Source organism: Corvus cornix, chromosome Z (assembly GCF_000738735.6).
Source record: "Corvus cornix cornix isolate S_Up_H32 chromosome Z, ASM73873v5, whole genome shotgun sequence".
NCBI classification, from domain to species: Eukaryota; Metazoa; Chordata; class Aves; order Passeriformes; family Corvidae; genus Corvus; species Corvus cornix.
In genome coordinates this window covers 22,996,123-23,023,787 of record NC_046357.1, presented here as the reverse complement: position 1 = coordinate 23,023,787, position 27,665 = coordinate 22,996,123, and the positions used below count along the sequence as shown (strand labels likewise).

Genomic DNA, 27,665 nt, shown 5'->3' with positions numbered 1-27,665 from the left:
CATAAGCTCAGGAAGCCTGTAACAGAAGTTGAGAGTTATCCGTGTATCCATACCTTGTCTTAATTTTTTTTTCTCAAGTGCTAGTAATGGAGGAAATAGTGCAGAAAAATGTGAAATCAGTGTATCCATTCAAAAAGGCATCTTGATGGAACTTTGAAAGGCTGGTAAACATGCAGAAAATTCTAAATTACGTGTCCCTGAGGATTAGAGACAAGGAGGGTGAAACCTAGAAATGTATGTTTTTTTTCTTTCCTTTGCAGTGTTGGAGATAAGGAAAGAGAAAAAAGGAGGAGACTTTGATGCAATGTTATTCAGACTGTGGAGGTCAAGGAAAGGGACTGAAGGCCTTCAGAGGCTGAAAAACTTGCTGAGAGGCTAAATTTTGCCAAAAGATTTTTTACCTATATCTCTAAATAGTTTGAAATCTAATACTTTTTAGTACTTCTTTTTTCCAATAATGCTCTGAAAAAAACCTTTTGTAAGCTTTCATCATATTTGCTAACTTCATACTGAAACTTACAGGGCTTTATTTACTAGTTGTTACAGTTATTTTCAGTATACATGTTCGTGGTTATTTATGCCTTTAATCTGATTTCTTCTGGCTAATACTTGTGTCATTATTTTTCTTTTTTCAGTATATCTGTACATAAAAATTGTCAACCTTATTTTGATGAACTCTTGATAGGTATACTTAACATTTTTTCTGTTGTATAAATTACAGATTTTTTAACAGATACTTTAAAAAGCCATCCAATCACTTTCATGCACAAACAGAATCTAGAATGTCAGGAAACACTCAAGCCCACTTGCCTTAGCCTTTGAGTTTACTTGGCTTAAACAACATTTTCAAATACCTGGTAGAATATGTCTTCTTAAAAATACAGTTTTTAAAACATAAAAACTTCCTTTTTGAAGGTGAATTCTCTTTTAGTCTAGGATTCAGTCAATGAAGCTGAAATGTATATAAAGGTTTTATGATATACAGATGAATAAATAAGGAAGGCGTAGTGCAGGGTACACTGTTTAGCCTTAATTCTGTTGATTGCCAATATAAAATACTGTAACTTAGTGTTTCTAACACTCTTTACATAAATTCTTACGTGTCTGGCGAAAAACACCAGTTAAATAAACCCAGTCTCCTCTTATGCTTGCCATAACCTATATCTTCTATGATTTTTCTCTTCTGACTACTTCTTAGTTTTTCAGCATTCTCCATAGTTCTGGAAAAAACATTCACCACTGCACTTCTCAGTACAATGACATTATTATTCAGTCTTCTTTCTGTATGTCCTAACATCTTGTTTCCTTTCAGTTTGTTGCTTCCTTTACGGTCTTGACTGAATTGTGTATGTTGTTCTCCGATGTTTGAAGATAATCAAAACTCCTGTGTTTTTAGTCCCAGGTGTCAGGTATTTTGAGGAATCTAGACCATGCAAACTAAATTAGTTTTTATGTATTGAAGTCTGTGTCTGTATTCCTTAGGATAAAAATAGGAAAACTGTATCGCCCTTCTTAAAGCTGAGTGCTTTCACTTAATATATTTAGGGGTGTATGTATAGAATTATAACATATTTGGGGAAATAGTGCTGGGTTTGTGTTAATAGCTGGGAGCACAGTTAAATTAAAAACAACAACAAAAATGTAAGACTAATTTGGAGAAGTCTCTGACCAGATGAAGCTGGAATGCATGGTTTCTGGCTACTATGTCTAGCAGGCTGTGGTTGGAATTGCTTGTTTGACCTCCTGGAGAATGAAGATAGCTGAGCCTTTGATCTGAAACATGTTTTTACATATATTCTATTTTGTGTTTTGCCACTGTCATCTGCACTGATGCCATGAAGATTTCTTGCCTTTTCTTTTATACCCCTGTTATACCTTTTTTACAACTTCTGTATTCTTAGTGCTTTTTGCCTACATTCTTGGACTTGTTTGTCAAGCTGAGAGACTAAACATTTTAGAAGCTTTGTAGCCAGGGATCAGTGTTCCCCAAACCCCAAGGTCCTCTCCAGAACACATTCTGTAAACTAAGATAGAACCATCCAGGGGAAGGTTCCTTGGGGAGGGGGTCTCACTCGAGCCTCTCTCATTGGGGAATCTTTGATAGATATGCTAATTAGTAAGACCTATAATGTTATACCTGATCTTCAGGGGGGAGGCATTTTTTTTTGTGGGGTGCATATCGATGCATATGACCTGGAGGTGTGCACCTGAGGATCCTTAAAATAAATACCAAGGTACAATCCCTTTTCCCCTTCTAACCATGCATGACTCTTGATTTTAAGACCAGGAAAAGGCATCAGCACTAGTCACTCAACTTACTCCTTTTTTTGTTCTTACAGTTAACTGACCTGCTGTTACAGCTCACATTTTTCTCCTTTTCTGCCTATTACAAATCCATCTAAGAGAAGGATAACAAAGGGAGCTGGAGAGATGTGACACATCCCTGCCTAAGTTATTACATGGCCTGGGCCAAGTCGTTTTTTCTGTCAGTCTTGTCCATTCTCCAGAAAAGAACGTGGAAAGTTCTTTTTAGACCTTCACTTAGTAGACGTATAATATATGTGTATCCCATAGTTTCAGGCCTATTTGTCAGATTTTCTCACAATAAGCTTACTTTACTCTCTTCAAAACTCTACAATTTGCAAACTGTTCCAGAGAAGGATGTTTCCAGTACAGCGTTGCCTCTGTTGATCCATTCTCATTTGTTTACAGGCTAGTTTAGGAACCTCCTTTCCGTTTGTTTTCTCTGAAGAATTCATTTGTTCTCCTTCAGAAACATATCAATACAGTTTTGAAATGTGTTCTTTTGTGTTCCATTAGTCTGAAGCAATAGCTGATGAAAATAGGTGTTTGTGTGATGTGTTAAAGTTAATGGCTTCTGCACTTTCTATCCTTTCTTGTGTATTTTGCGACAACCACTTTTGTGAAAGCTGTCATAATTTTCTTAGCTTCAAAGCATCATTTGAAGTAAAACTTGTAAAACATGAAAGCCTACAAAAGCAAGTGGCATCAGCGGGGGAAAAAAATCACAGTGAATTTTACTGTGAACCTTAGATTCCTCTCAAGGATAATCTAGGGCTTTTAAAGGAAGAATAGCTGGAATGTTTTAATGAGAAAGTGATGAGTAGAAGAGAAACTGTGGATTTGGCTTCTGATCTAGTTGTGAGATGTTTTTCTGTTAGACCAGGCTTTCTTCAAAACTTTTGAGTCCAAATGTGCAATTCCAGACCAAAAGCTCACTTTGTAAAATGTTAGGTAATTGAAAAGCCTTTTAGGTTGGGAAGAAACTTCAACTACATTACAGTTACTTAATTTTTAACTAAAATTTTTATTAAATCAAAAGCAGATACACAGGTTTACAAGAAATGTCATTAGATGACAGCACTTTTTGGTTATTCCTTGCTCACTCTGTCCATTTCAATTCTTTGTTGCCTTCTTTTAGTCATATCTAGCATGGACAATAGTAATTAAAAATTATTTGCTTAGTCTCTAAAATGACATCTCCTCTTCTATGAGCTATAAAAACTGAAGATGCTTGCATCATAAAGGTGAGCAAAATAAAGCATAAGCAGGTTATGCATGTATTGCAAACAGTAATGGAACGCAGAAGCACGTAAGAGCTTCCATTAATTCCATAATGAGAGTTATTGTCTCACATCAAGGTGATTAATTACTGAAGAGAATATAGTAAACAAAGTCTTCAAAACTCATGAGCCTGTTCATGTTGATATTTAATGGTCCACGTGTTACTCCCTTTTCCTTTCTAAATTCTTAGGTAGGATAAATTGAGGGAGTGGTCACTTCTGTCATGAAGGTGTTTGTAGGTGAGGAGGAAACCTGCCTTTTCATAAGCTGCAGAGGCATGTTCCTTATCTTTACTCCCCAGCTTTTCCTCCTGTTACAGCTGTGGTCTTCACTTAAACTGCCTTTTTTTCCCCCATGGGCTTGCTTTGTAGTTCCTGTGATAACATATGCTGTAAATAATTTCTATCTTCTATATAAATGTACCCCAATTATATAATTTAAATTGAATATTAGGATTTAATATATTTGTATAGATTTGTTCTGCTGGCACTTTATTGGACTGGAATATAATTCCCAGACAGCCATTTGGCAAGGGGGACCATATATATTTTACCCCTGTGTCTCAGTTGTTAATCTCTGTTTTTCTCTGGGGATTGTCTGTCCTGCCCTGAAAGGATGACAAGCATACATTTAATTAATGACCAGTAGGTTGTAATAATTCTCTAGGTAGGTTGCACTTGAAAACTGGTAATTCTTCTCTTAAGTGGTTGGTGCTGGTCTGTATTTGCACTCACAATGTGGCTATCTCCTTTTAATAAGTTTTCCCAAAGTGTGCCATGTCCATCGCCAGAAGTGGCTTTTTGTATGCCCTCTATCTTCCAGTTTGTCATAGTTATTCAGTTTTGTTTATAAAGAATGACTGTAATTACCTTTGGAAAGGTTGCAATCAGTATTTTCATTTACGCTATGGTTTTTTGTGGGTTTTTTTTAAATAACTATTTTTCATTTTTAATTTCTTGATGGAGAAATTGGATCAGGTGGAATGAACTGGCTGGATGGGAAGAGACTGGTTTTATCCACAGGGAGCATTGGAGCACCTTCAGGTGAATGGAGTGGCTCTCAGAGACCACAGGGCGTGTATGTCAGGTGAACCCAGTAAAGCAAGCTTGTGCAGGAACATCACAAGCCTGCAGTGGGAAGCAGGGAGCAGAAGACAGCCAGACCTGAGGCACCACTCTTAAAGTTTGCTGCCACTCCAAAAGTCATTGACCTAATAGAAACACAGGTGGGAGCTGTCTTCAAGGAGGCAGTGCAGACTCTATTCATTGAATACCATTCTGGAGTCTCCTTCTGAGAAGTCTACTTTTCCCAAAATTACATCCTGTCTGTCGTGTATCCAAAGAGTATCAAAGATCTCTGTGACTGAGGGTTCTTACTCTAGCCTGGAAGCTTGGCTCTTCTGAGCGTTTGCAGCTCTCGCTTGTTCTTGAGCTTTCTCATTCTGAATTTGTCACCTTGAACCTCAGTTCTCAGGCTAGCATAGCTGTGGAGAGGTTGTGGCTGTGGTACTCTGGTCCAACAGCTTCAGAAGTGAAGGGAACAAGCTTTTCAGTTTAAGGTTCATCCTTAGATTATAGCTATTCAACTTTATTTAGAAAGCAAGTAGGATTTTTCACCTGTCAGAGACTGTTCCCCACTGGCACTTAGATTGTGTCTTTACCTGTAGATTGGATGCTCCCTTTATAACAGTGAGAGCCTCATTCCTTGTCACAGTTTACAGTGACCATCATCTAAGCCCCACATGGCTGCTTGCTCGCTCCAGCTCAGTGGAGTGGGGGCGAGGAAAATCAGAACGGTAAAACTGAGAAAATTCATGAGTTGAGATAACAACAGTTTAATCGGCAAAGAAAAAGCTGTGCACATGAAGCAAAGCAAAACAGGGAATTCATTCACTGACTCCCATGGGCAGCCATCTCCAAGAGAGCAGGGTAACAGTAACTTTGAAAGACAAACACCTGTCACTCTAAACATTCCCCACTTCCCCCAGCTTTATTGCTGAGCACAGTGCTCTATGGTATGGAATGTCTCTGTTGGTCAGTTGGGGTCAGCTTTCTCAGCTGTGTCTCCTTCCACCTTCTTGTGACACCCCCAGTCTCCTCACTAGTGGAGTGGGGTGAGAAGCAGAAAAAGGCTTGGCTCTGTGTCAGCCCTGATTAGCAATAGCTAAAATATTTTTGTATTGCTAAGACTGTTTGCAGCACAATTCCAAAACAGAGCCCATACCAGCTAATATGAAGAATATTAATCCAGCCAAAACCAGAACATCCATCCTCCATTATTTCATGGCTTCAGAGCCAGAAAGTTAACGTTGTATGTGTGTCCCTTAGGCAAGCTGCAGAATGCAAAGTCCGAACATGAACATTAGTGGTATCTTTGGTTTTTTGATTGCACTTCACAACACTTAAGAACCACGCATAGAGTTTGACTATCTGGCTAGATGTGTAGGTGTGGGCTGCGCATGAGGGTAGGTCAAGCAGCATTAGGGAAATGCTTCTATCCTTTTTATTTTTCTGGGGCTGCTTTCACACTTCTGTTAAGCATGCCACTGTCCCTGCAGCCTTAAGGCAAGTTGTTGATCTGTTCCTGTTCATGCAATTGCTAAAGCCAAGGCTTCATGGATTTTCTGTGTGTTATTATATGAGTACCTTTAGTGTGAATGATGGTATATGGATGATATACTTAGGGTTGTGGATAATGAAAAGCTGCTTCCCTTTTTTGTTACTTGTAAGTACTTGACCTAGGGAACAAAGATACAATTGTATTATGCAATCATAAAAGTCTCTAGCTTGCGCCATGTGTAAATAATGTTTTGGCAGATAAAACTTTGTGAAAAAATGGTACTTTGAGGCTTACTCTCCTAGAACTCAGGCCTAATAAGAATGTTACTCACATTACTCAGTGATCCTGTGTCAATTCAGTGTCAAGTTACCTCATCTCTACCAAGGAGCAGAGGAGGAAGACTTTTAACTGTGTTGAATTTGCTGTTTCAGAGTTCTGTGTAAATGGAAAGCATTAATTTAACTGGTGTGTGTGTGTGTATATATATATACAGTTCAGTATTTATTTAGAAACCAGTCTGTCCACTCATGCCTATGGGAAACATGGTACATACACGTTCCATAGAATGACATGTTACAGTCTGTCTAGTAAAAGTGTTATTCACTTACCCCTTGTCCACATTATACTTCATCTGTTGCCTTTCTAAGAGTTTTGGAAATACATAAGGAGTAGATTCAAATATCTTATTAATGTACTCTAAATGTTTTTCAAGAAATGCACAAGTATTTAGAAGGCATCTATTTGTTTTTACTTGTAAAAATCATCCCTTTAAGAGATGGGACAAGTGAATATGCAGAAGTAGGTCCTGAACAGTCACTTAAAAATCTTTCATTTGCAATCGAACTGTAGAGTGGAGTGGCTCTTTTAGACCAAATTGGAGCTTTGTGAAATCAATATTAATACTTGAGGCATTAGAACTTCAGGCTGAAATATTTGGGGCCATAAAAGGTTATGAGCACTTCTGGTTTTGGAAAGTTTTGTCTATAATATTAAGGTGACTTCTTGACTGATAGATAGGGAAAATATTCAAAATTAATGCTTTGGTATTACATGACAGGCTTAAATTTTTAATGAAGATATAAAATATGTAGTTTGTTGTTGTAGTGTGACGTGTGTAAAAATTCTTTGCTTTGGGAGAGAAAGCTATGTTTTTATTAATTTTAAAACAAACTCCAGGTCTTTTACTGTCTTCAGACTGTTGTCACCTCAGAAAAAAATTGCCTTGATCTTGACAATGACAGGATGTTTGAGCTCCTAGGCACGAGGAAAACATATTTTTTTTAAGTCATCTATAACAAAGAAAAAACTTGTAAAATACTGGTGATCACTTACCACTACCCCAAACACAACTCTGGTTTCCAGCTTCATTCTGATTGAAGAGCATTTATTTACTTCAGAATGAAATAGTCCAGGCTGGAATAAAGCCTGGATGAAGCATGCTTGTTATCTGCAGGTAGTAAGATACATAATGAAAAGATGCTGACAAATCAAACTTACATATGTGGGTTTTATGCTTCCAGTAAGAAGAATAGTTATGAAAGGTGGATGTACTTTTTCAAGAGGAGGGAGTGCTTCTGAAAAGTTTTTTGCTGTTGAATAGAAACTGTGGTGGTAGTTTTATCTCCTTTTTCTTTAACTTTCTTTGTTATCCCTGAAACTGTTTGCTGTTGGCAGAATAGCTGCAACTAATTGTGTTTTTAATTATGGGCTGATTTATTTTCAGATCTCAATAGAGAATGACTACCTAGGCCCCAGAAGAATTGAGAGTCTGCAAAAAGAAGATGCTGATTGGCAGAAAAAAGCCCACATGGCTGTGCTTTCTATTCAAGATCTTACAGTTAAATATTTTGAAATAACAGCTAAAACACAAAAAGGTAGTTATTTTCTGCCATCCTGTCCATCACATAAAAAATTAAATTATTTAATGTTTACCATGTTCTGCATTGTACTATTTTTACAATAGTTATTTTTTTCATCAATCCTTCATGAGAAAAATGCAGTTGTCATTCCTGTTTGCTTTTTCTTCTGTGTCTATTTGAGTCTTTCACCTATAAACCTTTTCAGATCATCATCAGAGGTGAACAGAATAGAAATTTTAAGCAGAAGTTTTATAGTCACTTTCTCACTGTAATTGTGTTAGCGGTACTATGTATTTGCAAAGGATTTAGGAAGCATAGAGTCCCTGGTGGATTCTGTTTTCTGTATTAGATATGGCAGACCCCCATAGTAAGTTTTAATTGTCTTTCAGTTAATTTCCTTTTCTATTCTCCCTTGCCTTTCAGTAATTTTTTTCCTAGCTCTAAATATTAAGCAACTGCTCAGTTTAACTACTCAGTGAAAGCTGCTCTGTTGTTCAGAAGCCTTCGTGGATATAACGTTGGCTTTTCTGTGTTTGAAAAATGTGATGGTTTTACTAAGAAGTTGGTGCAGTAAAGAGAGGTCAAATAACTTGGCATGTACATCTGTGCTCCCATCCTTGTACCATTTTAACTTAAATAACCAGTTTAATAGGGCAAACAGGCCTTTTTTAGTTCACTGAAAAAGTTTGTACTGCTGTCCTCTCCTGCCTGACTGTAGGTCCCTGTTTCTTTTTTTGCCTTGGTGACTGATTGTGCAAACAGATAAATGAGATGTAGAAGAAATCCTTTTTTGACTAGTAGATTTCCTGTTATCTCTGTACATGACTGCTACATCTGACTCTAGAGAAGCAGGCACTGCAAATTTACTCTTTTCAGTGACAACCCAAGTTAAAAAGAACGTGAAATTTCACCTTGTTCTGAAAGGGTGACTTGATAGGTTAAAGCATGTTGGAATAAATTTAATTAGAGCAAATTCTAAATGCACTAATCAGCTTCCCTCCTTTTCTAATATAAGAAAGGCATCTGATAAGATACATTACTAGTTGATAATGCATATTCATAGATACTCACTTGTTTTTGTTCACATGCTTTTTTTATGTATAGCAGTCAGGATTTGGGGGAAGAGCAGTGGAAAGTGACATGCCAGAAGGCTGATTACAGCCACAGACCTTTAATATACAGGTTATTTGCCTGGTTTCTATGTTTGGGGTTTTTCTTGGCCTCCTGCTGATAGCAGGGTAGGCTTACATACCCAGATACTAACAGATGGCAGAGGAAAAACACATGAGAACATAAAGGTATTTCTTATTACCTAAGAACAGCATGTAATAGCATGTGGTGACTGAATGCCACCCCTTTGATTCCATTACTTTTGTGGCATTTGCTTTGCAAAGCTAAGTACAGTATCGTGTGATCTATGTATTAACAATGGTGAAAATCTTGTGTGGGTCAGCCTAGATGTTATCTGGGACCCAAGAATAGTAAATATGAATCAGGCAAGGGACTCCTGGGTTTTGAGGTAATAGGTAGATGTTATTTTAATTTAATGCAGTGTTTTTACAGAATTCCACTTGAAGTTAAGCTGAAATTTTTGTTTTAAATTGTCATTTTTTTCACTCTTCAGATTTATTTAAATTTATGACTGTACTATAAATGTTATTAAGGTAAGCTGTAGACTTTAGTAGCTGATAATTGGTGCTTACAGAAGTGGGGAAAATTTGGGATGCAGTTTAAGACCAAATGTTTGCATTAATGAGATTTTTATTAAGTACAAATGTGTGCATTTTCTTTGCAGTAGGGTCACTAGTTGTCTAAAGAGTAGACTAGTAAGATGCCTGCCTTTTTTTTTCCTTTGCAGCGGTGTATGATCGAATGCGAGCAGACCAGAAAAAATTTGGTAAGGCAGCATGGGCAGCAGCAGTGGAACGTATGGAAAAGCTTCAGTATGCGGTTTCTAAGGAGACTTTGCAGTTGATGCGTGCTAAAGAAATATGTTTGGAGCAGAAAAAACATGCGCTGAAAGAGGAGGTAAGTTTTCATGCCAGTAAGTAGAAAATTAAAGTATGCATAAAGAAGCAGTGCTAGACAAATGATGTTGCAATGTAGGTGTGGTGAGTTTTGTGCCACTTACGTATGTTTTCTGTTCACCTTTTCCTGGTTAGTCAACCAGAAAGGCAGTTTTTACTGTTGATGTTTACAGCTGTCCAGTGGGATGAGTAAAATGAAGAAAAGGGATGGGACAGAAATCTGCTGCTGCATAAGCTCTGCAGTTTAGCTCTCAGAGGCATGACCACCTTTTCAGAATAGCTCTGACATTCCAGATGGAAGGTGTCTGACCCTTACTAAATACATGGGTAGCTGGAGGGTTGTGTTGCACTCTCTTTCTCTGCTTACCTTAGTTACTAAGGCAGTCTTCCAGAGAGGACTGTACTAGCTACAGTTTTCCTGAGGAGAGAGTTCATGCATGAAACTACATTTAAATGCCTTAGTAGGAAAAAGTCCACATCTATTGAGTTTTATGACACCTCCTCAAAAGCAACAATGCTACAAATTCTCTTTTAAACTTTGCTATCATATGGACATTTGGTGCAAAGAACTTTCTGTCATACTAATGTTAACGTGTGTTCTAGCAATTAGATGATTGTTTTAAGAGAACTTTTCAAACGTTTCAGCAAAATTTGACTAAACTGATGGCACTGTTATGAAAAGGTTATCCAGAGAATTCACGACTTTAGCACTGCACAGGCTGGTAGGTTTGTAAGGCTGACAGACTATGTGTCTATTTTAGGAGCCTCTGTAGAAGACAGCTTGGTCTTTGGGGAAGAGAAGAGTACATGCAAGACCCAGAGCACAAAAATAGGTTTACTGCATTTCAATGCTCTTCAGATTTAGAAAATGAAGAGTTGTCTGAAAACCTGAGTTTGTCAGGCTGTTGTCATCCTTAGCCAAGAGCTGATGAGACAATCCAGTAGTACTAATTGGAAATATATTGAATATGTTCACTTACTTAGAGTAACTGTACATCTTCTTCTTGTAGCACGTCTTATTTTTCTCCCTGAGGGGACCTGTGAATTTTTGTTGAATGAGATCTCAGTCTGGTAGATGAGTGAGTGTTCGTTCTGATATGCTGAAGTATTAGGAACTGCGCAGGAAAAGGAAAAGTTTGTTGTAGTATACATTGAGATGAAAGTGCTGAGCTGTGAATTTGGGGCTTTTGGGGACAGAGAAGTAAGGAACAGCTAATGGGCATGCTTCTTTGGAGTGATGTATTACAAGGTATTGAGAGCTCTGGGTCTGAATACAGTGATAGGGAGATATGAGGACCAACCAGCTTCTGCTCTGAAACACATCTTGTGTTCTGAAAATGTAAAAGCCTTAAGTTGAATGTGAGAAATGTGACTGAGAATCCTGTCTTGGCGAAGAGTGGTGGCAGTCTAATAAAGAAAATACTTGTAGGACTGAAATACCTCCTCTGGCAAACCATTTAGCAACTGTATTCTAGAAGATAAAAACAGGATATTCATTTGAAAAGACTAAAATGCTCAAGAAATTAATACATCTGGATTTTAGCTGAAAAAAAAAGACAATTCAGAGCAAAACCACCTTATGACTTTTTATAAGGACGCTGGTGGTGTTCAGCAGGTTGTCTATGGATTTTTGAACATCAGTCTTCAAGAAGAAATTTTTTGCAAGGGCATATTGTGGTAGGACGAGGGGGGAATGGCTTTAAACTGAAAGTGGATGGGTTTAAATTATGTATTAGGAAGAAATTCATTACTTTGAGGGAGCAACACTGGAACAGGTTTCCCAGAGAAGGTGTGGATCAACGTCCCAAGGAGTGTTCAAGGCCAACTTGGATGGAGCTCTGAGCAACCTGGTCTAGTGAAATGTGTCCCTGCCCATGGTGTGGGGGTTGGAACTAGATGAGCTTTCAAGTCCCTTCCAACCCAAACCACTCTATGATTCAGTGAATGCATCCATTCTCTGATTGGTATGAATGCAACAACAAAGACAGTAGAGATTAAATTATTTGCTTTAGTTAATGCAGGAAGTTGTGGCATTATAGGAAATTGAACTTGGCTCTCCATTTGAGTTTTTTGTTCCACCGCTGTGGTGTTTTAACCCCAGCCAGCAACCAAGACCCATGTAGCTGCTCACTTGCTCCCTCACAAGTGGAATCAGGGAAGGGTTCAAAGCCAGAACACTCATGGGTGGGTGAGATAAAGCCAGTTTAGTAGGGAAAGTAAAAGCCACACACATGAGCAAAGCAAACAAGGAATTAATTTGTGGCTTCCCCTGGGCAGACAGGTGTTCAGCCATCTCCAGGAGTGCAGGGCCCCATCACAGGTAACTGTGACTGGGGAAGACAAAACTCCAGCATTCCAAATGTCCCTCCCTTCCTCTTTCTTCCCCCCACTTTATATACTGGGCATGATGTCACATAGTCTGGAATATCCCTTTGGTCAGTTGGGGTCACCTGTCCTGGCCGTGTCTCTTCCCAACCTCCCATGCACTCCCATCTTCCCTGCCAGAGTGGCCATAGGAAAAGTGGAAAAGGCCTTGGCTCAGTGTAAGCCCTGCTCAGCAATAACAAAAAAATCTCTATATTATCAACCCCTGTGTTCAGCACAAATCCAAAACACAGCCTCATCCAAAACCAGCACGACTGCAGAATGTTTCCCATACCATTCTCATGTTAAATTTCTTCTTGTTTCTTTCACTGTGTTAATCAGCCTGAGAGCTACTAAGAATGCAGCAAATTAGTGGTACAGATCAGGTAAAAATGCATAAGAATTGCTCTCAATTAAGAAGAGAAATTTTTAACAGAATATGCTGAAATATGCCCAAAAGTGATGATACTGTTTTGAATTATTAGTATCTTACATGAAGTTTTAACATAAATCGTTGAAATTCAGGGTCTTCATTTTACTTTTTCATGAGGTGCTATTATGTATCTAGGATATCTGCCCATGATGCTAATTTCCAACTTCTGTTGCACCTGAAAGTTGAATGTAGTGGTGGTGTACCCCTAAAACAGAACAGATAACTAACAGCATCTGTATTCTGTATGTAGGGCTAAGGTACAGTTGCCAAGTCCTTTATCAGGCAGACACCAGTGCAAGCGAATAAAATACTCAGCTGCTATAACTTGGTGAGCTGGTACTTCTGAAGATGATCTCTGTGTGTCTTTATTGTCTTAATATTTAAGTTTTTATATAGACTGTGGATTTAAATTTGGGAACATCTGTTTTTAAGAAAAAGATTGCGAAGGTTTGGGTCAATTCCACAGTTTACGGAAAAAGGGAAGTTCTTAGGTGTGGTCAAGTTTGAATGACATTACCTTAATTTAAAAAGCAAACAAACATTTCCCACACTCACTTCCCTCACCCCCAAACCCACCAAATTTTGCTGCATTTTTACAGTGAGGAAATCCTTGAAAAATGCCAAACCCCTTGAAAAATGCCAATATCCTGCCTGAACAATGACCATTATCCCTCTTATATGGAAAAAATGAAGAATTCTAGAGAACTTTTGTCTTGAAAAGTAGCCTCTAATTCACTCCAAATATACCATCATTATGTCATTTACTGTTCTGGTCAAATTAGTAACTTAATATGGATGCAGAGTAATAAAGCTGCGTAACAAGACATTTTTGTGTAACACTGGACTCTAAAATATACATGATACATTAATGATTTTAAGGTTTATGGTGTTCCCTTAAGGACTTACTGAGCTTTTCAGACTAATAGTTGATATACAAAAGATGCATACAGGAAGTACAAAATATAGCAGAAGAAACTTAAAATAGAGGTTACGAGAATTGATTCACAGGTCTTCTGTCTAGCAGTCTTACATGGAAATAAGTATACTATACAGAACTACTTGTGTTTAACTGAGCTGTGAAATCCCTATCAATAGATAATGATGCAGGTGCTGAAAGCATACATGCTTGAAAAAAAAAAAGGATAGGACAAATTTATTAATTAAGTCCAGTAAGTCTGTTTTGTATAAAAGGCAGCACTGTGGTTTAAGTTGTACTGCAAGTTGTGCTAGAGGCTTGTGAAGCATTTGGGGAAGGTATTGCTGCACTGCCTGCTATGTGCTATGTTTCATCTACCTGGATTTTTGCAGTTAACATTTTCCAGAAACAGGGTATTGAGTAAAATGGATTGGTTTAATTCAGTACAGCTACTTTTCTAGTTTAGTATAGTCGTATTTAACTACGTGTGACAAGTAAAACTCAAGGAACCTATGTGTGGCTCTTCATTACAGACTCAGATTTGCAACTTGAAGATAATACCATAATGTAGAGGACATACTAGCAAATACTTTTTAAATGTATAGTTGACTAGGTCCTGTATTTTTGCTTGATAGACATCCTTTTTTAGTGATTGACTGACTGTAATATGAAACTGGAGGTTTCTTCTGAATAGTAAGGTAGACAGATCACAAATCTCCATTAAAATTTACCAGTACTTTCATCCATTATCTGAGAGAAACTATCAGATACACATACTTTGAGCAGTTAGAGAATTTGAATGTAGCCCTAACTCTTCTGCATGTAGTTTGTGGAGGTGCATGAATTCCCTCCAAACTGAGAGCGCACATAAGATCCCCTTACCTGTTTCTATTTCTTAAATATAGTCTGAATGGCTGACTGTATTGAGCAGATAAATCTTGTTTGACTGAATGAAAGAGAATGGTTGCACTTCGCTTCGGTTGTTTGTCACTCTTTTATTCAAACATGTAATAAAAATGAGTACTGAAATAAGTATTTTAATCTGTGTATTTATTCTCCTGTGAAGGACTCCAGAAAGAACAGAACAACTAAGTTGTCATTACAAGAGGATAAGTGCATGTATTTATCCCTGTTTTCACATCCTTTCACGTTTTTTCCTCAGTTCTGCTGTAATAAGTTTTAACTGCAGCTTTCTAGATGCCTACTTTTAGACTTCTGGGATTGAAGATAGGAGAATTCTAATTTCATTATGTACCTTGAGAGAATAAAGTAATAGAGTAAAAGAGTGTGAGAGATGTTTCACATTATGCACGGTATGACTTGACACTTGACAGTCGCAAAGTGTAATTCAGTGCCATGGATTTGTTTCAATGCCATGTAGAAAAAAATGTCTGATACTAAAGGCATCTTAGTGTGTGGCTGATCAGAACCTATCTTATGGACTTGTTGTGTTCAATTGTTACATTTACTGTACCAGACAGTATCTAACTGTAATCATAAAATCTGTGGTTTTGTGCTCATCATTATCATGGAGTTGTATGGTGTTTGTTTGTTTGTTTGTTGTTTTCTCTTTTTATTTAGATGCAGAGCCTGAAAGGTGGTACAGAAGCCTTAGCCCATTTGGACCACTTAGAAGCTGATTACTATGACCTACAGCTTCAGTTATATGAAGTGCAGTTCGAGATCTTGAAATGTGAAGAGCTGCTGCTGACAGCACAGCTTGAAAGCATCAGAAGATTGATGTCAGGTGCTTTCTTTATTTCAATTAATACATAATCCGTGAAAGATAATTTTCTTCCCAAGAGTCCAGTGAAGCCTGTGGGAATGAAATGAGAACAGATTCTTTGCCGTGTGAAGAGCTGCAAAAGTACAGTTAAATTAGAATTTACACCTGTTCATAAGGCATATACATACACATACAGAAGTTTGGTTATGGTTCTTTTTGCCTGTATTTGGAAGTTTGCATGTAAGATACTCAAACTATATAAGTTTTGAAGGGCTAAGATTGGAGAGAAGGAAATGTCTTAATTGCGGAACTTGTCTGACTAAAACTACATGTTGATATTACTCATTTCTTGAAAGTGATTGGTTTTCAAAAGCTATCTGCAAATTGGATTCCTTCTGCTAAACTTTGAAGCTCGTATTGTTATTTCAGATTCAGAGCAGCAATGCAAACCTTATGCTTCCAGAACCGACTATCCTACTATACCTCATGTACTTAGAAACTGTGGAAACGGTACACATAAATCATACAGCATTTTTTAATCCAATTCTATCCTTTACCCTTCCATCTTTAATGTTTGTATTTACGCAAGCTTTGTTTTACTGTTTCAGTGTGTAGGCCTTGCATAACAAATTTTGCTATGGATAGAAAATTCTCCTAAGGGAGATTTGAAGCTTGATTGTATTTTGAGTTGGCTCTGGAAAAGGAGAAAACATAGGTATCACAGATTCGTCTCACTGTAACATGAATCTTCGCCTTTATGGCTTGGTGATGGAAACAACTGTACTAGTATGTATGGAACATAAAGATTTGGAACTTTGTAAATGACTGACAGAAATGCAGCAGCTTTGACTGGGTGCTTCTGTGGAGAAGTAGTTGGTGATTTTGAGGTAGATAGATTTTGTGCTTGGGAAATCAGACGTGTAGTTTTGGTACTGAAGACATGGTATGGTCTGCTTAGCTACAAACTGAAAGAAATCCTCTGAATGGGAGACCAAGAAGAAAAGTATATCAAAATCCTTTGGTGTAGTGATAGTAAAACCTCTGGGCTGTCAGAGACTAAGGTGTAAAAACGTCATAGGTCATTATGACTTGTCATTAATGTTTTCTCCAGAAATCTCAAAAAACATCAACCCACAACCTAATCCAAAATAAAACCCTCCAGTCAGCTAAACCATCACCCCGTTCTTCCCTCATGGCAACAAAACAGTTCATTGTTCTGGCTTCCTTTGCTGTTTTAAACTTGTAAGATGTTGTTTAATAATAAATCCAAAACTATCCCATAGGACAGAAAATGAAAAATATAGTTCCTAAATGTGAGGGACTTGTTCAAAGCATGAAACTACCTTCTCAGGCTTTACTTAGGTGGATAGAACAATTAATGTGAAAAACAATGTGATGCGGAAGTGACTACATATGTTCCAGACTATTCAGCACCAAATCTGAATTCAAGCATCTAAAACATTTAGTGATCTTTTAATATGTGTTGTTTCATATGATGTCAGAAGAAAAGCATGGTCTGTTATACTTTCTTTTTAAAGTGTACTGATAGTTACGTAACAGACTTTTGATTTTGCACGTCTTTATGATTTGAGATTTGTGTGTGTAAGCCTAGTAGGTACTGTTGCTTTTCTTTCTTTAGTCTTTGACTGTCTTGGTTCTGCAGAGGTAGCTCAGAGAGTTCTCAACGCATGATCTGAGTTGCCTGCACTGGGTTGTGACCTAGAAGAACATCTTTGCAAATTCAGCAAAGGATCTGAAAAGGATCAAGTGATAATAGATCGCCATATTATGAGCAACACTAGTGTTTTTTCACTGTCATTAAGCAAATACCTGCATTGAAGTTCCCAGAACATAATTGTATTAGGTTAGAATTTACAAGGGTTTTATCTTATTCATAAAAAGTACTAGTACATTCTTGTTAAAATGGTTTTGTGGTGGATGAACTCGTAGATTTCTGTCTTCAACTTTGCATGAAAGTCTTCTAAAGCAAAATTCACATGTAAATTCTCCCATTTTATAACTCTGTAGTAAAATATAATTGTTAGCCATGAGTCTTCTTCTTACTCAGTGATATCTCAAAGGGAGTTCTAGTGGCTTGGCAGTTTTTACATATTGATGAAGCTTTACAATGTTTTTATTTTTTAAACCGAGCACTGAAATAAAGAAACTGTGGTTTTTATTAGCTTTTATTTTGAGGTGAATGTCTTGCTGTGCTTTCTTGTCTGGTTCTGCCATGAGTTCTACTGAGCTAAAATTAGCATGGCAATCAGAATTTTGGCTGCAGCAGAGACTGTACACACATATAACATGAAGTGACAACAGCTTTTAAAATGGACTGTGTACTGAGGAAAACCCTGTGCTTGTCCCCAAATAATCAAGCAGCTGAAGTAGGAGCAATTACAGTCTTTCTGAAAGTAGTTGATAAAATTGAAGAAAGTTTGGTGGAATAGATACTTGATAGACATGCCAGTTGCATCTGCCTGTTTCAGACAGCAGTAATGCATTTCCCTCTTGGTGTATTACAAATTTATCCTACTTTCTATGCCAGTGGAATAAAGAACAAGAGGTCTTTGCTGCTTCTTCATCCCAACATTCTTCAAGGATTTATAATCACCACTGTTTCCTTCTTGGCAAGAGATGAGAAGGCAGCATTCAAAGATGAGCTCAGTGTTATTCCAAATGCTTCACTCAGGAAGCTAAAAATCATGAGTGTTGATAAAACTATTAGTAATTACCTCCTTTTCAGGCCTGTAATGCTTTGAAGGATTGCCTTGAAGTTTCCCTCCCTCCCTCCCAGGAGCAGTGACTGGGACATCAAAAACCTATGAGAGGGTTTTTGGTGTCCTGTTGCCTGATTCTCCTTACATGAAATTACCAGCTGGTGGTAACGGAAGAATCCCATGCCAAAGACTTCAGATAGTCTTGTCTATCCTGAACTTCATGCTGAAGACCGGAAAAAATTGGTACACACTGTGGGTCCCTTGTGAGACCCAAAAACGTGCATGGGCATTGTGTTAAAATTACACTACACATAATACATTTAGAATTGCATTTGTGTTTTAATACTCTGAGCTTGCCTGAATAGCAGGCTGAGCTTCATTGGAATTAATTTCTGTTCCTCATACAGACTTCGAAGCCATATAGTACCTTACTGTTTAATGCTTTTCCTCTGACCTTTTGATTTTTGGTAGTCCTCTGAAAGGGCTGTGGCATTAAATCTTGCAACTCAGTGGGAGGAAAACAAAATGTTAATCAAATACGAACTAATGATTCGATTTTTTCATTGCTGACATCTTTAAAACAGAGAAGAGAGATGAAGTGGTGTATTATGACACTTATGAAAGTATGGAAGCCATGCTTGAAAAAGAGGATATGGCAACATCTGTACACTTGCAAAAAGAGGAGCTGCAAAAGTTACAACAGAAAATCCGCCAGCTGGAAGCAAGGCGTGGACGTATTTCAGCCAAGAAAGCCTACCTCAGAAATAAGAAGGTACTGTTTAATTGCCTTTATTTTGGACATAATTAGCAAATATAATAAAACTTCAGAAGGTTTCCTTTCAGATACTAGTTTCCCAGAATTTTTGTGGGTTATATTTATTGTTTGCTAAAAGTTGTTTTGCAGAATACTAAATACAATAGCATGTATCATTAAATTGATACATTTAAGAATCTGTTTACCTTTCTTCTAGCTTTAAAGGAACCTTTAATTACTTTGAAGTCAACAAACAAACTTATTTCTATTAACTAATCAGAATACTTTAATGTGGGAAGTACATGCTAGAATGAATGTTTTTACAGAGAGTAGTTCTGTGTATATTTGCAGAAGAGAATTTTCAAGCGTGTTTTCTCACTAGTGAGTTCTATTTTCATTCTCTTACCCCATCCTTTTAAACTTATGTCACATGTTGTTGATACTCTGTATTTGGCAGATCTGTATGAAATCTAGTCTATATTCTTAATTTGTAATTCTAGGTGTGCTATTTAGGTATTTGAGAGACCATTGTAATACTTGTTAGAAAATAGGTTCCACCCCACACTATGTACTATATGGCTGTGCAGAAATGTCAGTTGAGGCCTCATTCTGGGTTAGGATCAGTGGTCGATTTGGTTGTGTGTTCCCAGTCATGTCCCTTTATGTGAAAGATGACCCTTTCACGTAAGGAGTTCTAGCAGATTCACGGTAAACCCTTCAGGTCTTGCCTCCATAATTAATATATATGTTTCTATACCTAAATCTGAAGCGTAACAGAGCAAATGGAAAGTTGTTGATACATTTTATATATTGGATTTTTTATATTTTGTCAGCCACTGCCTGGTCTCTGGTTAACCCAATATGGAGAAGGCTGCAAACGAACTATTAGAAGAAAGGTGTCCTGTTAGCCAATTATGTGAAGTAGCTTGCTTAGCCATTGTGTTTGTTTTATATGAATTCATAAAGAGAAGAAGTATCAGGAGCCTGGACCTGTTAGTATTTTAAGTAAGAGAACCATCTGTCATGTTTTGCTGATTTACACAGGCTACATTATAATAGGATATTTTCTCCTGAATATGAAAAGAAACTGCTGGCACCTTACAAAGTAGACAAACCTGTTTGAAAGCGACAGCCTGGTTGCTGTTCTTTGCTTAACTTACTGGAGTTAACAGGTCAAGAAGAAACCCTGAAGCAGGAGTAGAGATTTTTTAGCATGTCTATTATTTGTTCAATGAGTTAGTCATCTTCAGTGGCTCATTTGTTTCAAGGTTATGCTATGATAGGATACCTTGTTTAAGGTGAAGGAGTTGGTTTTGGCTGTAGCAGGAGTAGCAGCATGCCTGGTTGTGCACTGTGACAAGGTACAGAGCTGGGTATGGTAGCACTGCTTGTCTGTGTCTGCATGCAGGAGTGATGTAGTTACATCTTCTCAACATTGTGCTGGGACAGCTGTGGCTATACTGTTTTCATGACCTGAGACAGTGTGTCCACGTGGAACTAGGATATCACATCACTCTCAGAACCAGTTCCAGCTGTCTTACTTCTTTGCTGAGCATAGCATTCTCTGCAGTTGGGTGCTGCAGGGAGATACTTAGCTTTCAGCTTTTAGAAAAATCAGAGTAGAACAATGTGTGTTTAAACCTGCAGGGGAAAATCAATGATCTTTACTTAAACAAAAATAAAGGGCAGAATCTGTTGTTGTGTGCTGTTGTGTGGCACTTACTGGGCAGAAAAGAATATGGCCGTTTTGTAGCTTCTCTTCTTACTGCTGGGTACCATAAGTCCTACTAAGCTGACTGGCAATTACCTTAAAATCAAAACTCATATCTTTGTCTTATCTTAAGCAACCTTTGTATTTTCAATGACTCTTCTGGTGATACTGCAAAGCATTGTTAGTGAACACTATTTAAGGTGCCTGATGTGAGTAGTTGTATTAGTGGGAGAAAAAAAAGAATTCTTGGTCTGAAGCATTTGCAGGTTAAGTCAAGCATGCAGAACTAAGATACAGATGGGGTACAAAAGACTCTAGATGGTGAGAATGAGGGCAGTGATGAAGGAATGCTTTGTGAAGAAAAGTGGCTTTTTGAGGGTGAATATGGAAAGCACATACTGTGTGGTAAATCTGTGTCTGTGTCAATTAAGAAACATTTGTTGTTGAACAGAGATGAGAGTGTACTTAATGCTTTTCAGATTGTGTTCCTGACCTTGCATGTTTCTTAAAACAGCCTTTTAAACAGGTGTTCTGTTTTGGATTGGGTTGATGAGATTTTGGTGGTGGATTGATGGGTTTTTGCCTCTTTTTTGTTGGTGGTTTTTTTGTCTTGTTTTTTTTTTTTACCTTGTCAGTTCTGTAGTTGGAAACAAAAAGCAAGATACGGATTAAGTGGTGTATAGCACAGTCTTGAGATATATTCAGAAATTGGAGTCCTTGTTCATTAGCAAGTTTTTGGCAACTGAGGATGCCCTCAGGGAGTGTCTCCTTTCTAGCAGCAGTTATCAGGATTAAGGAAACAACAGGAAATTTTCTCTATCATCAGTTTTATTTTTTGAAAGAAGGTAATTTCATCATTCAGGTATCTGAAAATCTTTTCTGTTGAGGAGATATTACAAATTACTCTTTATAGAGTAACACAATTTGTTATTTAAACATAAACTTTAGTGACTATAGTTTTTCAGAAATTCCTTCCCTAATTTTGCAGATGATGCATCAGTTTTTCAGCGATGTTGTCAAATAATTGTACCAAGCCTTTATTTAGAAACTTTTGCTAAAGGTGTGGTGTGTTAGAAACATAACTCGACTGTGACTTAGAATAACTGAACTGGCATTTTAAAAATTCATGGTTTTACAGGGCTTGGTATCTCTTCACTGTACTACCATGAGTATAAATGCTTTATTCCCTTTTTTTTAATGCAAATAGGTTTAATGCAAATAGATGCAAATTTGCATTTATTAAGCAATCATTTCCTGATGTTCCTTTGTGTTGATGACAGTGAGATATTAAAAAATAAATTTTTAATATTAGTTTCACTTTTTTTTCCTTATTTCTGTAGAGCTAGTTATATATTTTTCATGCAGGAAATTGCTGTTGTTATGCCAGTCTACCCCCTGCTGGCTGCACATTAGTAATAATTAGAATGTCATATGGAACAAGCAGCTGATTTATTAGAGAGCTAGATTTAATAGCAAAGAGTCAAGGTGAAAAAAATGGAGAGAAAGTGTCTAGAAAAATATTTGAAAAAACAGAGTTGTGATGAGATCGAATTATTTTGCACCTAGGAGGAGTATTCCTTATCACGAACAGACTGGGAGAAGCAACTGGTTGGTGAAGCTGTTTGGAGTGTGTTCATAATGTGTGCTTTCATCTAGGAAACTTTCTCACATGCTTTTGTGTTCATTTAATAGGGCACCTTTAGAATTTTGCAAGTCCACATTTTAAAGCACAGCCCGTGCCAAAATAGGTGTTAACGTTGATACAGGGACAGCTGGCATAGGATTATTGGTATTGTATTATTATTATTATTATTATTATTATTATTATTACAACAGCAGCAGCATAAAAGCATAACTAAACTGAATGCTTACAGTAAAATATGGTTTCTGCATGTGAAAAGCTAACCTTTTAACTGAGATGTTTTTTAAGCTGAACACAAGACTCACTGGAACTAGTTAGATATAATACTAATGCACATCTCTTTTACATACGTTACATGTTACTAGTCTTAAGTATTTTAGTTTATCCAGTGACGAAGGTTGAAATGGTTCCTCAGCTCTCCCTTTGTGTCTCTTTAATAGAAGTACAATTTGATAGTGTGAAATCAGTCAAGTGATTAAAAGAAGAATGGGCATTACTTCCTGCTGCTTCCTCAGTTCCATACAGTTGATCAATGTATTTCTTGAGGTGTGGCTCTCACTGGACATAATTTCACAGGGAGGTGGTAAAGTCATCATCCCTGGAGGTGTTTGAGGGGTGTCTGGATCTGGTGCTGGGTGATGGTCTAATGGTTACAATGGTAGTGCTGGGTGGACAGTTGGACTGAATGATCTTAAAGGTCTCTTCCAACCTTGGTGATTTTATGATAATGCTCCTGCTTCTCAGTGCTGAGAAGGAAGGACTACTTTGCATGTGCGATAGGCTGTATCATACACCCAATTATTGTGTTTGGTTTTGTTGTTTTTTGGGTTTTTTTGCCAGAGTTCATTGGTTTATATTCAACTTGTAGTTTGCCATAGTCATCCATATAATTTCCTTAATGCTGCCATCTAGGTGGTTTTTATTACATTGTTTGTTTGAAGTCAGTTAATCTTGTCTACGAGCAGAACCCTGCATTTGTCCCTATGAAATTGCAACCTTTCCTTTTTTTCTTAGACCATTTCTGTAATTAGTTAAGATGATTCAGATTTCTAATCCTGTCCTGCAACATTTCAGCCCCTCCTAGTAATTTTTATTATTTCATGTCAAAGAGATCTAATTACATTGAAGTAGGTTGTTTATTAATGCAAAGTCAGCACCAAATACATTTTGGTCAGGTTTGTCCTCTTTATATACTTAAAATATCTTTCATTATTTGCATTTAACCAGAAAGGTTTGAATATTGATGCTAAAGTGAAAACATTACATAAAATTGTGCCCCCTGAGTATTTGAGGCATGTCAAAAAACCCAAACCACACTTAACTTACATTTTCTCATTATTTTATAATATTTAAAACCTAAATAGAGAGTAAACTATAAACTAGTAGTAGTATTACAGAAAGTTGTTCAGGTTCTCTATTGGTATTATGTAGCTTGCTGTGTCTTTGAAACACAGAGATGAAGTATTTTGTACTTTTGCAGCTACAAATTAAATTGATTGACTGTTCAGGATTAACTCTTATCACCAGGGGAAAAAAAACCTCCAGAAACAAACACAAAACCCAGTAGAGTTTGGCTATATATATATGTTTACCTGTTAGAGCAAGTCCAGAGTAGATCCATGAAGATGACCAGAGGGTTGGAGCACCTCTCCTATGAGGATGGGCTGGGGTTGTTCAGCCTGGAGAAGAGAAGGCTCTGGGGAGACCTCACTGCAGCCTTTCAGAACATAAAGGGAGCTTATAAAAAAGATGGAGAGTGCCTTTTGACATTGTCCTGATTTGAGACAAATTGGAGGAAAGTACCCTCTGATAGAAGGCAGGTTTCAGCTGCCCCTCCCCCACCAGATTCGGGAAGAAATTCCTTGGAGGAAAGTGAAAAAAGAGAAAACTATTTATTTAACAAGTAAAGTGCACGCAAGCACAGGAAAAGAATAATGCTGAATAATAAAACATCTCTCTGTGGAGAGAACCTGGTATATTTTCAGAGTCTACCAGTCTTTCAGATTTTCTGTGGGTGTGGTCTCTCTCTTCGAAGCTGGCTGTTTGGTGTGGGCCTCTCTGGGCCAACTGGTGTAGGGTCTCCCAGTGTTCTGGTATTCTTGAACAGTCCAGAAGAGAAGAAGAAGAAACTGAAGTCCCAGGGAAGCAAAGGAGTTTAACTCTCTGTCTCTCTCTTCCAAGAAAAGGAGCCAAGAGCCAGGAAAAGCAGGAAAGTGCTTGCCTCTGCTCTGCAGCAGCAGCTATCTCTGTGTCCTTGAACGCAAAACCGCTTTGAAAAGTTCACCTGACTTTTTTTCCTTCTTTCTCTCGGACCCAGTTTTAAAGGCACAGAAAGGCACAGGATTCATGTCTGGGCATCGAGCAGGTGATAGGGATACACATCATAAAGTCACCCCAAGACAGATATGGACAGATATTTTACATGGACAAGGCAAACAGTTTTAAACCAGGAGAGATTTAAATAGCTGTTAAAAAGAAGTTCTTTAGTCCAGGGGTGGTGAGCTGCTGGCACAGGTTGCCCCAAGAAGTTGAGGATGCCCCATCCCTGGAAATGTTCAAGACCAGGTTGGATGGGGTCCTGAGCAACCTGGTTTAGTGGAAGGTTCCCTGTCTGTGGCAGGAAGGTTGGCACTAGATGAGCTTTAAGATCTCTTCCCATCTGAGCCATTCTGTGATATACCTCTGATGAAGGTGGGACAGTATTTGCACAGAAGTCTTTGCTTTTGTCAGTTACTTGTATACAGCAGCAACATTGATGGTTTTACTGTCCTGTACAGGAACACTGGCTACTTCTTTATATGATCAAAGCATGTCCATAGACAGTTTGTAGAAGAACAGCTCTTTCTGCATTTTTAAGCTTCCAAAATAATGAGGTTTTTTTTATCCCTTCCGTCCTTATTTTTCACTTTACTCCATGTCATAGGTTAGCAAGCATAGTCCCGGAAGGGACGTCCTTGCTAAGGGGTGCTTACAGTTTCCTCTGGGAACTGATAGAACCTATCAGCTGGCCAGTTTGAATATGGACAAGTCTCTAAGCCACTTAAAGTTGTGATCACCTCTGTTATCCACATTTAAGAATAGGCAAACTCCCCCCCCAAGCTCTCTCTCGTTTCCGGCGCTGGGACAGGTGGCTGCAGGGCCCGAGCAGGGCCCAGTGGGCCCGGCCAGGCCCTGCTTGGGCCAGGCCGGGCCGGGCCACGGCCATCCTGAAGCCATGGACCTGTTCCAGCCGTGGAACCCCCCCCACTGCCTTGCCGTGGGCAGCCGAAGCGGCTCGGCTCTCCCCCCTCTCCACTGCGATAAGAAAATTTCAACATTCCAGTTGCAAAGCTGCAAGGCCGAGGTGAGATTAACCCTTTTACTGCTGTGAAGAGCTGAAAACCTGAGGGAAGAGAGAGAGGAGATGCTTAAAGCTGAAATTCTGTTGTGAAGCTATGATATATCAGAGTATCCCGTTGTAATTTCATGAAGATATGGGGGGTGGAGTGTTCAACTCGTGAGCAAAAGCACCTGCGCTGAGATAGGCAGATGCTGACGCAGCTGTAATTTCATGAGAAGTTTGGACAGGGAGAGATGGACCAGATGAGGACTTCTGCTCCAAATGGGAAAGGAGAAAACCTCAGTCCCTAGAGATGCTCCCAGAGATAGTCCTAACGATGAAGATGATGAAGACCCTTTGCTCCCAGGGAAGGAGAAGGGCCTCTGTTTTTGTTTCTGAACGGCTCAACCTTAAAATTGTACCCCAAAAAACTTCAAGAGTGGACCCTTGAAAGCAGTTGCGGGAAAAGCTGCAAGTCGGGGGAAAGGACTCACACGCAGGCAGAGAGACTCCTCTTCCTAAATGGACTGAACAATATTTGGAAGTGGGCGGCTGTCTCGTTGTGATAATGTTTTCATAGCATGAGCAAGAAGAGACTTCTCTTTCTAAATGGACTGAACAAGGTTATTATGGAAGTGGTAAACAGACTGAACATCTTAAGGGTTGTCTTTTCACATTGTCAGTGGGAGAAGGGAGGAAGGTGGGGGGAGGAGGAGAGTTCTGAAGGTGGTATAATTTTTTTTTCTTCTTCTTTTAGGTCTGTTAATAAACTTCTTTATATTCTTTCAAGTTTGGTGCCTGTTTTGCATTTCTCCTAATTCTTATCTCACAGCAGATAAACAGTAATGCGTATTTTGGACCAAACCACTGCACTCCATCAGTTCCCTCAAGCAATGCTTTCAGTGGCAAAGCTCTTTTCTGGATCTGTCCAGAAAGTCATACTAAATGGTATCTGGGAGCCCCATCAGCTCCATGCTCTGTCTGCACTACACTCGATACTGCTAACGCTGCACCTTTTGCACAACTGTGAGATTTGTTTATGAATGTACATCTGACTTTTTTCTAGTTCTGCGTGGTGCTTGTACCAGGTCTAATTCCATTGCTCATACTCTCCAGTTCCTGGCCCTCAGTATTGTCCAGTGAGGTTGGTTGTCTATCTACCTGAAGTTTGACTGTCATCCTCTTCTTTGTCAGCTGTTGTAACGTGGCCTGTTTTTTTGTTTCGTCCTAGTTTTCATTTGCTTGGGTTTTTTTTCTTTTAGCCTACTCTTATTTGCAGACAACGTAATACATTTTTGTCCTTAAACCAGATGTTAGAGATGTGAACTCAGTGTAATAAACGAACATGATGAATTGTAACAATTCCTGTCTATGCTTGCAGATTGTACATGGAAAAGATGAACTGACACCTGTAAATGGGAAGCTGTCTATTTGCATAAACAGAAATATGTGGTGCATTTGAAGAGTTAGTTCTTTTCCATGTGTGTAAACAGATGGGGTTAAACAAGGGCTTTATGAGGTATTGACAGAGTGGTGTTTTTTGCCACTCTTGTACTAGTACTGTAGAACAGACATTCCAATGTCATTTGGATCTATTCTTTTGGTAGTTCAAAGTCGTAGATTTGGGGTTGTCTGGCTTGGTTTTTTTTCAGTTACAGTTCATTGTAAGTTAAATGAGCTTGTCTGAAATAGGCTTTGCAGTTTCTATTTTTCTAGGTGCCATTTGCTGAATATGACATTATGTAAATCTGTATTGAAATTACATGCCTTATAGGTTACATTTTATGTCCCTGCAGGAGATCTGTATTGCAAAGCATAATGAGAAGATCCAGCAGCGTCACCAGAGTGAGGAGGAGTACAAAATGCACCATACTGTTCAGCTAGTAAGTTTGAGTTTTCTGTTCTTGAGCTTAGCCTGTCATTAATAGCGTGGTAACCCACTCATTATACATTCATTAGGGGAGCATTTAGAGCGATAGCTCTTTCAAAAAGATGGTGGTTATCCCTGACCTTTGTACCATGGATTTCTGTGTCATAGTATGCTGGTAAG

At 38.3% G+C, this 27,665-nt stretch overlaps 1 protein-coding gene across 1 annotated transcript in view; it reads left to right on the top strand.

Annotated features, from left to right (window-relative positions):
• Positions 1 to 27,665, top strand: part of JMY (junction mediating and regulatory protein, p53 cofactor) — a 67,420-nt gene that overhangs the window by 25,008 nt on the left and 14,747 nt on the right. Inside the window, 5 exon segments of the mRNA XM_010409625.4 lie at positions 7,868 to 8,018; positions 9,862 to 10,031; positions 15,325 to 15,490; positions 18,774 to 18,961; positions 27,412 to 27,498. Coding sequence (XP_010407927.4) covers positions 7,868 to 8,018; positions 9,862 to 10,031; positions 15,325 to 15,490; positions 18,774 to 18,961; positions 27,412 to 27,498 — 762 coding nt within the window.